This window comes from Lissotriton vulgaris, chromosome 1_1 (genome assembly GCF_964263255.1).
Source record: "Lissotriton vulgaris chromosome 1_1, aLisVul1.2, whole genome shotgun sequence".
Lineage (NCBI taxonomy): Eukaryota > Metazoa > Chordata > Amphibia > Caudata > Salamandridae > Lissotriton > Lissotriton vulgaris.
Window position 1 is genome coordinate 1961427210 of NC_141685.1, and position 17654 is coordinate 1961444863.

A 17654-nucleotide genomic window follows, 5' to 3' on the forward strand; every position below is an offset into this window, starting at 1 on the left:
CATGCCTTTTGTTTATAGAGCGCGGCTGCAGGCAGATTGTGTGCCTTTTTGAAAGTTTTCATCTTAAATGCAGCCCGTGTATTGGTATGTCGGGACCTGAAATTAACATGAAAACTTAAAAAAAGACATGCGTTAACAAAAGGCATGCAGCAAGCCTTAAAGCACGACGTGTGCCTTCACAATCTCTAATATATTTGATAGTGAAAGCACACATCGTGCTTCTGGGCTAGCTGAGTTCCCTTTCATAATAGAACTTGGCTCACCATCCCAGGACGCCTACATTCACGAGTCCCAGCTTTACGAGGACAGGGGGCAGTACGTGGCATGGTGTTAAGAGGCAGGATAGGAGGCCGAAGAAGCAGCCTTTTTGAAAATATCTGGTTTCCAAGTGCCCCGTGGCTCCAGGAGAATACCCACGATGCACTGGTCCCAGTTGCCTGCCAGGCCCAGCCCGTTTTCTATGACCATGCAGCAGCAGCCGACAATGATGTGCCCAGGGTCACACGCCGTGCAGCGAAGCGGGCATTGGAAACGCTCTGCATGTACAGCTAGGCTCAGAGTGTAGTAGGAACTAGAGCTAGGCTCAGACAGCGAGTTCCGTGTTCATTACAGGCTCACAATATAACCGAATTTGGATGCAGTTGAGGCCTAGAGTACAGCAGATTCTGGGGGCAAAAGTGAGTGCTAAGCATTCTTACCAGAGCAGGTTCTAGGCTCTGTAGATCCTTGTGCAGGCTCTAGGGTTGGGATCCCCTTTGTGCAGTAGCCCTAGATGTAAGAGAGCTGGTATCTCAGCTGGGTGCTGGGTGTAGATTTTGCAGGCTCAGTCCAGTTTGTTTTAAGTGGTGTGGAGCTGGACTCTGGGTGAAAGCAGGTCATTCTGCAGTGGCATTTTAATGTGGACAGGCTGGGCACGGAGTGCGTGAGGCAGAGGGGAAGAGGGACGCAGCTGCATCATCTAAAGGTGCGAGAACATTTTATGTGAAAACTGCAGCGTTGCTTCCTTCTTATAATTCTTCTTTCACTGCACACGCCTCCTAGTGTATATTAAACACTCAGGTAGATGGGTTTCCAGACGTGATGGCTTGTGAGCCAAGAGCTTGCTGCAGTACAGTAAATAAACATCGTAGGGGGCTTCATAGCCCTTTTATTGAAGATCACTTTATCTTATTTGCGAATAATAATTCGGAGTCGGTGACAAACGTCTAAGCTATTAGTTTCAAATTTTCCTCTTTGTTCTCCATCTACCCGGGTTTGCGTGGTACATCATAAACGTGCTAGAATATTTTGTTTCATCTCATCGGCTCAGCTTTTTAAGTGACATTTGCACTTTTTGTGAAATGTCAGAAAACTCTTCGACCCACCCTTGAGAAAGTGGAACTCAATTGTTTCACTGACTCACTTAGTTTGGGGCAGGTACGATGACATACCACGTTCAAAGATCATCAGCCGCCAATTAGGAAAATGTGACTCGTGCTATCAATTCTCCATAGAGACAGCGTCAATGCGTTGCATACTCTGCAATGATGCAGGCACCCGACACTGCAGGCAGGCTACAGGCAGATTATGCATGAACACCACACACTACATGACTAGAGCCAGTGCGCATGCGCAGCTCTGTGAGACATGTTGTGGTGGAGTAGCGAATAGAAGAACAGCCCACTCTCTGCCCATTTTTTCCAATTGCTAGTGTAATTGTCTGTCCTAAATGCCGTCTTCTAAATCGTAAATGGGCTTGTTAGTCCCTCCTTGGTATTGCCTCCTTTTTATTGTCACCTCCACTGTTGCCCGAAAGGTGTGCGCTTGGTCTCTAAACTGGGGTGGCATGGTGAGCAAAAGAATGATGGATTTAACCCAGATCTCTTGACTGGGGGTGAATGTTTTGATTTGTTCGGCATTCTGTCCATTAATCGTGTGTTTTTGGTTTCGCGCGATTAGTTAGACATTTTATGACAAATGTAGTTTTGTTTCATACAACATCCATGAAAAATGTTTTTTAGCTCCAAATAGGATCTCAGATATGAGAAATGGGAGGATGTCCCAGGGATTATTTGCAGTAGTATTAGTGAGCTTCTACTATATTACAATATTGCAAAATACATCATTATCCCTGAATATTAACTATAAACACATTTAGAATTTGAATCTGTGTGTCTGTGCACTGTTTGTGATCTGGCCAAAGAGGACACGAGAGAGACGAAACTGAATAATAAATTCAAAGGTGATAAGCACAGGGGCCCCCTAAATACGTTTAGCCTATGGGCCCTAAAAGCCTTAAGATGTCCCTCATCTTAAGGATGAGGGACATCTTAAGTTAGTTAGTTAGTTAGGAAAGCAGAGATTCACTGGTGCTATGGAATGGGGCAGGTTGCCCCGGTTTCCTAATATACATTAGTGTAATTTGGTGATGGTTGCAGATGCTCTGCACTGCACCTGTTCATTTTCAACATGACACAGCCAGTGTATGCCAGTCACCAACACGAAGGAAGTCCCCAGGGCCGGACTGGCTGTAGCAGGCATCGTTTGCCCGGGAGACTGTAAGAGGGGGGGGGGGGGGGGGGTTAGTTTAGGAGCGGTGGGGGCCGGGTTTGTTACTGGGGGCAGTTTTGCAGCGATGCTCCAATATCAGCCCCAGTAACAAAAGCAGCAGTGCTGGGGACCGGTTTTGTTCAGCAGTAGTACTGGACACGCACCCCCCCCCCCCCCCCCCCCCGACCCCCCATGTTCTGTAAAAATTGCCAGGGCTGCTTTGGGTTCCCAGTCCTGCCTGCCCCATCAAGCAGGCCTCCTGCATTCCAATACCTAGGTCAGTTATCTGCACAACAAGCAGGAAGCCCTCTCGCTGCACCCACACATGTGGTCGGGTTCTTGGCGCACAGAGCCATGGCTGCAGCGCACAGAGACCTTACGCTGCCACACACAGAGATAAAAAATTAGAGGGAACATTGGACCAGACGCCTCTGATCTCCGCCTCTCCCAGATGGCCGCCCCATCACAGGAGTTATGCATCTGACACCACTGTGACATCGGATTGGGGAAAGGCGAGGGATCTGCCTCTGTCCCAAACTTGGTTTGTTAGCCACCACTGTAGTTGTTGCACAGCTCCCTCCGACATCTGGACATAGTAGGAAAGATTCCCCTGATGCTGCGCCCACTGGAACTTCGGATCCCACTGCAGATCCTGCATATGCCATCTGACATAATCTACGAGCAGGATGCAGGAGGCCATGAGACCCAGCAGCCTCAGGGTCATTCTCACCGAAATCCGGGATAGAGGCTGAAACATTGGTATCATTGTCCAAATATCCCAGACTCGCTGCTCGGGAGGATAAGGCCGAAACTGCAGTGTGTCCAGAACAGCTCTGATCAACTGGAGCGTCTGAGAGGGAGTCAGGTCAGGTGTGACTTTGGCACACTGATAGTGAATCCCAGCGAATGCAGGAGGTCAGCCGTATTCTGGAGGTAGGAGACAACAACCTGGGGCGAGCCTGCCTTCAAAGGCCAGTCATTGAGATAGGGGAAAACTGAAACCCCTAATATGTGCAGTAGAGCTGCGACCACCGCCATCACTTTCGTGAACACCAGAGGGGCACTGGTAAGGCCAAAGGAGATCATGGTAAACTGAAAATGCTTGTGGCCTACCATGAACGGCAGGTAGCATCTGTGGGCTGGCAGGACGGCGATGTGAAAATAGGTGTCCTGTAATCTCCAGGGTCCAGGCAGAAAGGACCTGAGCCAAGGTTAGCATTTTGAACTTCTCCTTCCGGGTAAAGCGGCTGAGGGCCCTGAGGTCTAGGATAGGACAAAGGCTTTTGTCCTTCGTGAGCACCAGAAAGTAGAGGGAGTAGCACCACGACCTACTTCTGGCGTAGGAACCCTCTCGATAGCTCCCTTGGCCAAGAGAGCTGAGACTTCCTGGAGGAGAAGTGCTAAATGATATGTGATCGAAAGACGGTAGCATTGAGAGAGGAGTAGTCTCGAAGGGGAGGGAGTACCCCCTTCGGACTGCAAAACTCACCTATCCGACATGATGTTTTTACCAGTGGAGGTGCTGTTGGTGAATCCTGCCACCCACTGGCCTCTGGTGGCCCTGAAAGGTCGGGCTAGGAAGGTTTGGAGGCAGCTGTGGGGGTAGGAAGGAGGGTGGAAGAGAGAAGGGTGGACTGGCCCGCCCGCTGGCTCCCAGAGCCCTGTTGCGGGGTCCCATGTCCACTGCAATGCAGAGGCTGGGCAGCTTACGTGAACCGGTGGCTGGACTGGGCCGGACGTGGTGGGGTGCCCCTTCCGTAGCCACGAAAAAAGGAGACTGAGGTGAATGGTACGATGCTGCGAGGTCCAAGGATCTAGCAGTAGCTCGAGAATCTTTCAAAAGCTCTAGCGCCGAGTTAGCTTTGTCACTAAAAAGGCGACTACCATCAAAGGCATGTCCAGCAAAGTTGATTGGACATCTCCCAATCAGCCACACATCCTCAACCAGGGGTAGCGCCGGAGGGTTACCGACATGGCAATTGTTCTGCCTAGTGAGTCTCTGGTATCCAGTCTACATCTTATTGTGAATTTGGCAGCGTCTCTCCCATCGCCACTGCCTCATGAGAACGGCCCAGGCCTCCTCCGAGCACTGAGGCAGCATCTGCACAACAGTTTCCCCAGATAGTATGGGAGTAATCGGCCCAAGAGGCATGCAGTATTCACGGACCGCAGTGCCAAGCTGGAGGAAGAGAACATGCAGTTCCCAAGATGGTCCAGCTTCTTGGATTCCCTGTCTGGGGGAGTAGAAGGGAATGAGGACGAGGCTTGGACTACCAAGCTATCTGTGGAAGGGTGTTTTGTGAGGAAAACTGGGTCACCAGGAGCCAGGCGGTGGCAGCGGGCTATCGTCCGTTGCACAGGAGCCTCTGTGCTGGGCTTCAACCAGGTGCCCAGAAGGATTTAAGTGAGGGCTTTGTTGAACAGCAAAAGGGGTTCAGAGGAGGATGCCGCTGGTTGAAGCACCTCTGTCAGGAGATTAGTCCTGACCACCACTGAAAGGAGCTCCAAGCCCAGGGCCTCAGCTGCCCTTTGCACCACCTCAGCATAAGACGCTACCTCCTCCGTAGCCACGGTGGGAGAGAAAGCATGCCAAGGTCTGGGGAAGTGTCCAGACCATTGGCGTCACCCAGCTCCTCTCTCCAGTCTAACTCTTCAAGCTGGTCTGTTAAAGGATCACCACCACACACCATGGATGAAAAGGAGAACAATGGTACCCTCCGGCGTTTGATTCGACGTCGATCAGACTCTGGTTCCATCACGGGGGTGAGGTTGGGGATGGCGTTGGTAGGGGCCACGACTGATGCCAGGGGTGTTGTTACCAGGGAAGGTCAACCGGCCTTGATCTGGTTCCAGGCCTGGACCCCCAAGGGTCGTCAGGAACTTGGGCTGGAGCTGCCAGCATCAAAGGCCCACGACCCCCAACCGGCTCTGCGGGGCCTGAAGGTGCGCTGGCAGAGTCGAGCTTCCCGAAGATGGAATGGAGGGGTTCGTAAAAAGCATGAAGCTGGACAGGCGACCCTCTGGCTCCCGGAAACGAGGGGGGTGTGGAGTCGTCCTAGAAGTAGGCACCGAAGACAGAGCCTTTGAGTGGTGATGATCCTGGTCCCGCGTCACGTCAGCAGACTGAGGGGGAGAAGGTGGAGAGCACCGGTGCTTCTTCGCCTTCTTCTTGTGCTTCGACTTACCCGAAGATTTAGAGGACTTTGAGTGTGACGAGGTGTGGGGGCTCCACGATCAGTCTCAAGACCTTTCCTTTCGAGCGAGACCAGGAATGAAGCTGAACCACCGGTGGGGCCTCCAAGAGCTTTTGGGACCACTCTTGCAAAGACTTTGCATTCATCATCCGGCAGTCGGAGCACAACTTTGGATTGTGGCCGCGCTTCAGGCACCAGAGGCACACGAGGTGCAGGTCCATCACAGACATCAGTCTGTGACAGGCGTCGTAGGGCTTGAAGCCGGTCCGAAAATGGGATATCCCTGTGCACCAGGAGTCGAAGACTCAAAAAAAAAAGAAAAAAAAAAAAGAAGAATATGACCAAAGGGGGAGCTCTCATTGGATCAGTTGTAGGCTGCTGCGGAAAAAGAAAGAACTGACGTCAGTGAGCAGGTGCAGAGTCTAAATATGCACCGCAATGTCATCCCAGCGAACACGACGCCGAATGTGGAGTCGACTAACGCCACCTACCGACACGCAGGGATACTGCTAAGAAACAATTGTCCGGATCCAGTCTGACGCCTTGGGGTCATTATAAGATAAGGAATCTATAACTAACTGCCTCTTTCAGAGAACAGCTTTTGTGAATGCCTGTGTTTACATTTGTTGGAAGATTTAAGCCAGGACTACTGGCTTTGTAAATGCTTGTTCAATGCTAAGGATCTGCTCCGTTAGTTGATGCGTGGGTTGATCACGCACTGGAATCTTCTCCGCAATGTTGGTGATGTTTTTAGGTTCTATAATAAGCACAGGTCGGGAGTCACTCAAATGTTTTTCTTTCTCATGGCATAAAGAACACCACATGTTTGTGAATTTAAGGAAAGCCCACACAATCTATACCATCAGCGTATTTTAATTGGTATTTTGTTTTTGTAATTTATCATGTTACAATATAGATGTCACTTTTTTTTCTCATGGTGTCTTAGTCGAGAAGGTGGCCTTCCCAGTTTAGGATACACAACCGTGGTGGCCTGAACTAGCAGCGAGGGGGTGGTCGGGGCACAAACACACACAAACATTCACTCATACTCATGCATCCACACATGCACGCACACACAGACATCTATTCATAACACTCACTACCATATATTCATGCACGTACAAACCAAACATTTAAAATACAAATATACTTACCTGCGATCTTAGGTCAGCCAAGAAGGAAAGGCAGCAGTCCCTCACTAGTCACAGAGTGGGATGTGACAAAGTGTCAGTAATTGACAAAGCCCTGGGCACTTCAAGGTTAGAAATGAAGCTCTCAGGTTTGAGGCAATCCGGGACACTCCCCCTCGTCACGAGGGGAAGGGCCTCGAAGTACTTTGCCAGGATGAACATGTAATGCCTACAGGAGCTGTGACTTCTTTAGCCTAGCAAAGGTCAGCTCAGGCAGCCAGGAGCCTGCGAATTTAGCGCATGTCTAGCTCCTGGCTTCCTGACCGGACCTTTGGTCAGCCTGGCAAAGCATCTTTATAGTGGCAAAAAGGTAAGGGGTGAGGCCCTTCAGCCAATTCGGATGGGCCGCGGCTGTACAAAACTCTTTTGCATAGAAGACAAATGGAGACTCGTGCACTTTGAAGTTGTAAATGTGCAAGTGAATGTTTCTCTTTTCTCTCTAAACTGACCTCTGAACACCCCCACTCCCCATCCGGTTTAAGACACAGTCTGCAGGCAGTAACTATCACAATCCTACCATCCATCGCGTGTAGCGTTCGGAACGCATTCAATGTGACGATCGATCTCCACAAGGGCTAACCACAGACATACTACATATCTCGGTCTGTGTGCATCTACTCCCCTTGACTACAGACCAGGCTCTTCATTTTCACCAAGAGCTCTTGGAATAAGGATTATGGCTACATCGCTATTTTGCGACAATGATTTTAAGGGCATCGTGCACTGCCAAGGCATTCGGGATATCAGATGTTTATCTTTAATGTAATTGGCAACTTCAGTGTTAAAGTGACCGACTAAAACATCAGAGATAGGCTAATCTTTCCCATGCTTGGTGACAGGGGTGCGAAAGTCAAAGTTTCTATTAGAGCATTGGGATGAGAGATGTTTATCTTTCTTGTAAGTCAACACTCACAGTGTCTTATCAGGAGGAATAGTTTGTTGTCAATCAATGATGGAAAGAGAACTCATATAACGGTGCATATTAAGTGTAATATTAGTGAGGCAGTTGAAAACATGAATGATTCATCCTTGCCCACACAGAATAGAACGAACACATATAACATGATACATCTCTATCTACAATCAAACTGTGGTATTGCATATGTTAATCAGCTAACTGCATATCAGACGGTTAGAACAGACCAATAAACTGTTGTCAGACGATTAGAGGCACAATATGACAGCTGTGAAGGATAAGGAATTAACTTGCTCATGGTGAGCAATAGTAATGTCTCAGGGTATCATGTTGCTTAATATTTTGTCTAATATTTTTACTACCAATTACTTTTACCTGTCAAGGATGTAAATGATAAGACCGATTCACCATCTAAGCTGTTTGCTGTCTGGAGAAATCCATGTGGAGAAGGAACAAGTATAGCCACACAATTAGTTACAGGTCGTCTTTCTTTTTCTTCCATGCTGGGAGATGCAAGGCCCTGGACAATCAAAAGATCAATGACAAAGTAAACGAAACTGTTCTATATGCTTAACATATAAATATTCTTAGTTTATGAGAAATAAACAAAGATTAGTATTTAAGGATTTTTATGGTCATAACCTTGAAAATCGGTGCTTATTCTTGGAGTTTCCATCTTGGATCACACCCTGCTAGCCATTTCCTCAATATCTGTAGTCCTGCTACTCTTATATATGTTACGTTTAAAAACGTGAAAGGCTCACATTTAAGGTTTGTCTATATTTAGAATTGCACATGACTTTAGTAATAAGAGGAATAAAAAAATAGTTACCTGTATACATTTTTACAGCATTATTATTTTTCACAGATTTACATTCCCCTTTGTTGAGCTGGGAGACGCGTAGTGATTACACAGTAGCAGTAAGGCCAAGTTCCCCATGGAAATTAACAGAAAGTTTTTATTTAGTAGCCAACCAATCTTGTTACAAAATATCCAAAGTACAACCAGTGATGTGAAAGCAAAATGCAATTCACTCCACAAGAGGCCAATATACCTCTGATTTTCTATAACACAAATGTGGAAGGAGATAAAATAAAGAGTCTGTGATTAGTGAGAATGGAGGACCATGTGTCAATCTATTCAAGATACCAGTGCTGTAAAACTGTAGTTACAGGTAGATAACATTTGTCTTCTCCGTCACTGAATCACATGCTTAAATCACAACTGCAGGAAGGATTAAACTAGCAATATATGACATTCTACTCAAAATGTATGCCAGGTCAGGTGAAACTTATTTTTAAAAAAAGAGAAAAAAAGAAGGACTAGGCTTATTATCATAGCGAAAAATATGTTGAAAGACTGACTGACTCACTGCTGAACCCCTAGAAGCTTCTATATCCACGAAGTAGTGTTTCACAAATGTGTGGCCACTTCGACATGTCACCGCTCTGCAGGTGACATACAGTGGAAAATCAGCATATGTAGCTACCGCACTCCTGGAAGGAGTCAACATAGACGTGCTTAAGGAGCAACAAGCGTTGAAATGGCGGTAGGTAATGTTGGGAGCAATACATCTAGTTATCCTCCGTATAGATATAGGATGCCATTTCTATGGTAGCAGGCCAAAAGACACAAACAGCTGATGCAATAATCACAGGATGAAACAGGTGGAGGTGGGAATTGATTGCAATGTACTGATGTATGTTATATGGTTGAAAACATTTCACTAAAAACAATACAGAAAACATGTAAATCTGTTGGCACCTTTTGGATTCATTTTGTGTTTGTTCGCAGAATTACCTCATCCCTTTGGAAACGCACATATGGCTCCTTAAAGGTAAAAGCTTACTCATTCTCCTGGCAGACGTGAAGGCTAACAATGTTACTATTTTACAGGCAATGTATTTAATGTCTGCATTCTGTATCAGTTCATATGGTGGTTTCGTCAGCTGTGCATACTATTGCCCGGTGCCGTATCAGTGGGAATGCTCTGAAACGTCTTTTAATCAACTGTTTGATGAATCTATTGGCCAATAGAAAAGTGGCATCCAAAAAGCACTGACATCTTGATATCATTACCAAATAAACCTAAATGAAGTTATGCCTAACATCAGACGTAGATAACAGTAAGAGGTAGATGTGCATCTGATGTGCTTCCGAAGTCACAGGATGCAGACTTTTGCTGTGGTACTTAAGACCTCTGGCTTAAAGATCCTATAAGTGAACATCCAATCTGCCTAGAGATGCATCAGTTGTCATTATTAAAGGAGCCGAGTCTGGTTAAAAAGGTAAGTCCATCCTCATGTTGGATAATATTTTCCACCATACTCCAGTAGCAGATTTCTATCCAACCTTCAAATGATCCGGACACATTAAGACACTGAGCATCCAATTCTTTTCACAATTCTTTTTGCAATTTTTGCATTTTGAGCTTTTATTGAGAGATCAATAGAATGCATGATGACATTAGTCCTAGTGATGATTTGAAAGTGAGGCCACTAACTATTCTCAGCCCTTGGATTCAATTTCTGTAAAAGTGACACTTCCCTACATCTTCTCCGGGGTAGCCCACAGGGGCTAAATAACAATTGCAGGTTTTACGTAGACATTTTAGCATGCTGGATGAAAGACCTGAGGCTTGAAAAGGAAGACATACATGCATTTTTTTCAAACATGTTTTATTCTATGACGTCTACATTTGTTGATGACTTTGTGATATGAAACAACTTGTCCTTGATACACCAGTAATCTAAGCATAGATTTGAAGTCATTTTGCCTCAAAGGCTGCTACATGGGAAATAAACTTTGTAAAGATTTTTGGAACTGAGCCCAAAGGACAACAATTTGAATTGATAATACCACCAACCTACTTTGAACCTCTGTGGTGCTTTTGATAAATTGGGCTATAGAAAAAAATGTGGTGTACATTTAGCAGTCAAGTACTCATCAATTTGGAGCATCTGGAATATCTCGAGCAGCATGACTGTGATGAATGATTGTTTCCACAAATGTTTGTCGAGCTGCTTCAGATCCAAAATGTGTGGCCACTCTTGACTTTTCTTGGACAAGAAAAAAATCGGGTGTAAAATCCTGAATTTCACCAGAATTTTGAGTGGTGCACTACCCAGGTGGTTAGTTCAATAAGTATGTTCACTTTTAAAGTTGTATCAAAAATCAGTTCTTTGTTCTCAAAGTCATCCGACAAAACTGAGTTACAGCCAACACGTTTTGTTGATTACACAATGAACTTCTTTAGGGCGACTGACGCTTAGTTGTAACAATTCCAGACGAGCTCAACGGAGCATAATCGCACCACGTACCACAGGACACGGCTGTAGCAAGAACATTTCTCTCCTGCCGTCCCACCGAACAACGATCGCCCTGAAGAAGTGCATTGTGTAATGAACAAAACACGCTGGCTGGAACTAAGTTTTGTCGGAGGTCAGAGCCTCAAAACCACTACTTCCTCCCTCCGGTGAAAAACATTGGAAGCCACATTCATAGCCCTAACTATCCTTGCTTCTGGTCATTTTCCATCTTCTTGTAGTATAGCCGCTGTCTCCTCTGGCATCATATTAATACATGGATCCAAGTCCTTTCGCATCTGCCTGTCAAAGGACCTTACTATTGATAGGTCATTAGCAGCTTTAATGGTGTTAAATGCTAGTGTAAACACTCTTTTTCTAAAACTATCTCCTTTTTATTCCCCTATACGAGGAGGAGTTGTGCACAGTGAGGTGAGATTGAACATAGTTGTGCAGCCAGCATCACTATTCAGTTGGCAACAGGATGTTCAGTGAGGTGGAGTGGGGTGTTGTCTGGTGCCCTAGATTTTTTGCCCAGATGAAATACTATGGCAACAGGCATTTACAATGCAACGGTTTTGCCTTTGTAAAAGTTAGAGCTATTGGCATTGTAAATGACAACATTTTTATTTATGTGTTCGTTTTGAAAACAGATAAATAAATGGCTTTGTCATTTACAATGGCAATAGCCTAATCTCTCGCAAATGCCACACACACACACCCACAGAGATCCCCCCCACACAGAGCCCCTCCACACAGAGCCTCCCCACACACACACAGGGCCCCCCACACACACACCCACACAGAGCCCCCCCACACACACCCACACAGAGCCCCCCCACACACACCCACACAGAGCCCCCCCACACACCCACACAGAGCCCCCCACACACTGCGAGCCCCCCCCACACACAGAGCACCCCCCTCACACTACGAGCCCCCCACACACTGCGAGCCCCCATCCACACACTGCGAGCCCCTAGAGAGTACAATACATAGGGCCTGTGCAATGAGTAAACAACACCAACCCCCCCCCCCCCCACTTCCAGAAAGATGCCACGGAGGTGTTATCTGTTAGCAAATACCCCGGATCGAACCAGGGACCGTGGCTCTAAAGGAAAACGCTTTCCTTGGCTGATTTCTGCGGCCATCAGAGAGCTCAGGCTGGGCTAATGCAGGCGCGACCTGGAGGAGAAACCCATTAACGTCCATTAGTAGGAGCAAGAGCTGCTCCCAGGAGAGGCTGCAATGTCTGTGGGAGGAGGCGGGGTCTGAACACTGGTGGTGGACGGGGAGAAAGGAGTGGATAGACAGTTTTTATATAGCGCATCGTCTGACATTTACACTGCCTCGTGGAGCTGTTCTTTCTTAGCCAGGCTGGGGACAGGTTGCCCCAGTTTAAGGTGCTGCTATGGGAAGGGGAGGGGGGGGTGGAGGTCTGCGACCGCACTTTTTTTCTCTTATTATTGTGTTGTAGAAGCCTGGAGTCCTCTTTGACCTCAGGTGTCCTTCCACCCGTTGTCATTGACTTGCTAAATATAGGATTGTTATTGTACCTTTTCTATATGTGAATGTAATGCTGCATTTAGAATCAGAAAAGTACGCCCATGGGTACTCGAAAGCACTGCACTAGCTGGGTCAGGAACTCACACTGGGCACGGGGCGGGTGAAGACTTGCGCCAGGGCTGTCCTGGCCGCTGTGTACTCTGCATTGGGGAAAATACTTCATGGTATGCAACAATGTCAGGAAACAATGAGGTGTTTCAGTTCCTCGTGGTCTGCCTTAGTACCCTGGATCACTATTTCTCCAGAGCAGAAAATCATTTAGTGCCAATGAAAAAATTGTCGGCCAGATACACACACATACAAACTGGACGGCTTTGTTTTTCCCAGTCTAAACCCTTCTCCAGAACGAGCTCTGCATATTTGTACCCGTCATTGCTTTCTGTCTCTTCGAGGACAAAATGCAGGTTACTGCTCAGCTTACAGCCCTGCAGGGCGTTGATGCCAATGTCGGGGTCTCGGGCATTCCCGACAGCAATGCACGTTCCTGGCAACGTGGACTCCGATATATTTAAATCAACAGCATTCTTTAAAAAACTCGGGATGTTATCGTTAATATCCTGGATGTGCACGTCCACGTGAAATATTTTTAAGGGATTCTCCACAACGGTCTGCAATTTGATGTAGCAACTGTCTGATTCCGCACACAGCTCCTCCCGGTCGATCCTGTCATTCACGTGCAGTGTCCCCGCATCCTCGTTTAACGTAAAATACTGAGTCCCAGCAGCAGAAACAACACGAACTTTCCTTTCAGACAAATCCCGCAGATTTAGCCCCAAGTCCTTTCCAAGGTTTCCAACAACTGAACCTCTCCTCATTTCTTCCGGTATTGAGTATTGTATTCGCCCTGCAACTTGTTCACAAACGATAATAACAAGCATTGGGGTGGGAACGGGCACAATAATGACGGACAGCGGGGGTGGGGGGTAGGCGGGAACGGGCACACACGGACAGCGGGTAGGGGGGGCGGGAACGGGGAACACGGACAGCGGGTAGGGGGGGCGGGAACGGGGAACACGGACAGCGGGAGGGGGGGGGCGGGGAAGACAGGTCAGCAAGCACTCACCTGGACTTCCTCCGGCGGCGGCGGTCGGCCGCAGAATGACAAAAACAAACACGGACGACAAAAAAAAGAAACCCCGCCCACCACCGCATGACGTGAGGCCAAAAGCGAAAATCTGGTTCGAAATGACGGACAGCCCACATCTCAATGAAAAAACTTCCTTTAGTCATATGCACGTGGCTATTTGCATACCTGTGTTTTTTTAATGAAATAGGTCTAGTTGTATATGCGTCCCCTATTTCCAGGGGCGGGAGAGGGGGCGGGAAAGGCGACCACGCCCACTCGAGCAGGAAGGCGGGTGCCGGCTCAATGCCGGACCAGATTCGGGGGCGTTGATGAAAACAGGCTTTCGGCTGACGTAGCCAAAAGCGAAAAATTCTCGGGAACGCCCCCGAATCTGGTCCGGGATGGACGGACAGAGCCCTCTCCCAATGGCTAGCCTCCATTTATGGAGGTAGCCAATGGGAGGAGGGGGCGGATACCCGACCCCACAGAGAAAAACATAAGGTTTTCCTAGCGCATGCGTACTTCGTACGCATTTGCTAGGCAAAACCTAAAAAGGTACACCAGGCTTTTATAGAGTACACAATATGATTTCGCTTAATTGATCTCGTGGGAGTTTCTTTGAAGTCAAATGGAAATTAATCTTACTGTGATTGGTAGCTGAAATCTTTCCAAATCTACCTCTTCCTGTGAGTAGAACAGGGCAATATCATCTGGTGGAGAATCAGCATGGGGTGGAGTTGGTTCTGAAGAAGTGGGTGCAATGTAGTCACCCACTCATCTGAATAAACCCGAGGGTTCTGTAATGGTTCTCCTTCATCCTGCAGATTTTCTGATGTCCACCCGAGGCATTGGAATCACTATAGTTCGGTCTGGCATTCCAGATCTGAAACGAAAGGCTGAAGCACTGGAGTATAGGCTTTTACCGCACTCTTTGGGTATCTGTGGCTGTGATACAGGATGTAAAAGATTATGTGAGGAAGGTGGAAACCTTGCTTAATAAACCAATATCATCTTCTGAGGTCATCTTTAAGGCTTACAGAAATTCTCAGCATGGGTGGATTGCGATATTGTGGTACATCCTAAAATGGATGGTGGGTGTGACCATAATGCCAGTGAGATTTTTTGTTGTCGCCTTTTTAATAGCTGTTAGGTCGGTCCTCTTGTCCTCCATCTTGTTTGTATTGTTCTTCTTTTCCCATCCTGATATCTTTTTTTAATTGAGTTAGGCTAGAAGGGGGACAAAAGAAACTTCATTCCAACGTTCTCCTGCTATGTCAAACAGCCTCTTATGTAGGCACAGTGACACCTTGCTTGGATACGCGTCTTGTGGCTTACGCTACGTAGCTGGTTCAGTGGTAGATTTCATGTAGTGCCCAAAATAAGCCCTTTATGGGATTACAGTTGATGCTGAAGACGTAGTTATTGTCAAGGAATCAGTCCTACACAGTGCGTCGATGACAAGAGTTGTTGATGGTTGGTCACAGGCTACAGTTTCAAGGTAGACGGTGAAGCAGCGATGACAGATTTATGTCCTCAAAGGAGAGGTGCAGATACTATTAGAGGAGACGTTAATTCTCAATAAAAATGTCGATTTTTTAAAAACTTTTAAACAACTAGTGCCTCAGAAGATGCTTTTCTTGGCCTTGCTGCAATTTTTGATGGCGTTTCTCTGCAGTTTTCCAAATGATAAGGGCAACTGTTTGCTTTGTCTGAATGCAGCCGTCTAGGTGCCTTTTGGGGGTTTATTTGGCAAAGGAGTAATCTGCTCCCCAGAGGATTAATGCTCTGATGCTTTAGTCCTCTGCAGCCTCTTGAGGAGGCCACCTTTTCATTCAAATGATCGTTTAGGTCTAAAAGGTGCAATAAACTTTGTAATACTGGTTCTTGTGAGCCAGATAGATACAATTTATGCAATCTTAATGTGGATCCCTTTCTGTGAAGTCTTATTTTTGCCCAGGAGGTACAAGACCTCTATTAGGGATTTTTGGGATTTTGACATTCAAAAATCCGAATAGGCCATGTAACACTGTATGTGTTTAGAACGCATGCCAGTATAACGTTGTCATTACATTGACTGTGTTGTTACATTGCAGACCATTACAACGCACGTCATTACAATGACTTGCTGTAGGGGAGGCACTGGATGTTGGAATAGTATAATTTACTATACCAACTCCAGTCTGTGCAACAGTAGGGAAGGTGTTGGATTTAAAATCCAACACCTTCTGCCCCCTACAGCAAGTCGCTGTAACAGCTTGCGTTGTAATGGCATGCAATGTAACAATGTGGCTGTTGTAATGACCCCGTTGTAATGGCATGCGCTGTGTAAACATCGTTGTAAATGTTGTTTACCCAAAAATCCCCTGATCTAAAGAACCAGTCATATTATGGAAGGAACTGCTCCAGGAATTGTTTTGTAGCAAAGGTAAGAATATCAATTTGTTTGATGAAGGAAAACAGTCTTCCGAGTAGAGAACTGAGGGCAAATCCTTATCTGAGGTATGGTGGATTCAGTAGCGTGGAGGTTAGTGTGCTTTCACCTCAATGGTTGGAATTTCGAGCGGATGAGTTTTTGTATGTTATGGCAATTTGACCTTCCTGGTATGATCACCTTGGGAGTCCCATCTCAATGAAGGGGAAAGATTCAAGCACGCAAATTTATTAAAGATCACATTTTCTCCTCAACGTCTACTCAAAAAGCAGGTACAAGAATAAAAAAACATTAAGTATTTCAATGTTGGCCAAACTAATCCTAAATAACTATTAAAGAAAACTGAGTCAGTATAAGCACTATGAGAAATGTTTTTAATTTCTAAAAAAAAGTTAAGAGATGTTGCTAACAGCCCCTCTGATACAGGGGCGGTATTTGTACATGAACACAAAAAGTAGATTGAGGAAATGAGTGCCTTTATTGGGCTGCTTTTTCATTTGTAGCCTTTCAACGTGAGTGTAACATTTAATTGATCAAGTGTGCTGAACACATCCCTCAATAAAGAAACACTGCTCTGAAATATGCTGCTTCTTTTAATTTATTCCACAGAAGCTCTGACAAGTTCAAACAGCAGATCTGTCAGAAATGCTACTTCAATCTTTTAGTGGACCTTCATATAGCAAAGCATGCCATTCTCTATGGATACTAGGTGAGCTGACATACCACAGGAGACTGGAGCTGCAGACAGATCAGCCCCCAAGGTTATGGACAATGGTTAATTCTAGCTCACAGCCCTTGTCGGTCTGAGGCAGTAGTTCACCAGCTTCCATTCCTCTGATCCCCATACTCACCTTGAACAACATGACATCTATGTGTAAACAAATACAGCCTGGAAACGCACCGACCAAACAAGATCGATCAAAGGATTGAGGCTATCTTTATTTATAATCACTGGGTCACTTCTCCCTCGCCACTCCTCTGACCTTATCATCCAAAGTAGCAGCAATGTTGCAGAGGAACTTGTGCTCACAGGTCTGGACAAGCCCTATTGTATGAATTCTTCTGATCTACATCACAAATGCTACCAACGGATTTCTTTCTCGTGTAGCATATTCTAGAGCCCCGATCACAGGCAGAAAATAACAGTTGGGATCCCATGATGGAGGACTCGTTTCATTAATTCAGAATTTGTTTTTATTTATAAACGATGTGTGCAAAAATAATTCAGTGACATATCTTTGGACAGGGAGGCATTCACAGCTATTCCCAATGTAGCTGAATGTGGGTCAATCAGTATACACTTAGGAATGCAGCGGGGTGTCAGTTACGTCTGTGCATAGATGTAGACCTGGCAGTGCAGCACCTCGGAGTGTCATAGAAGACAGAAAATTCCTCTAATGTAAACGTTTTCAGTAGTATCTGTTTGGCATTTCTACTTTGATGGTTGTTTTCGGGA

General features: G+C 46.3%; 1 protein-coding gene across 3 annotated transcripts in view; it reads right to left on the minus strand.

Annotated features, from left to right (window-relative positions):
• DMTF1 (cyclin D binding myb like transcription factor 1) overlaps positions 1-17654 on the minus strand; it is a 482730-nt gene that overhangs the window by 40441 nt on the left and 424635 nt on the right. For all 3 annotated transcript variants that reach the window (XM_086919720.1, XM_086919718.1, XM_086919723.1), the window contains one exon: positions 8205-8349. In XM_086919720.1, the coding sequence (XP_086775846.1) occupies positions 8205-8349 (145 nt within the window). The remainder of the gene's footprint in view (positions 1-8204; positions 8350-17654) is intronic.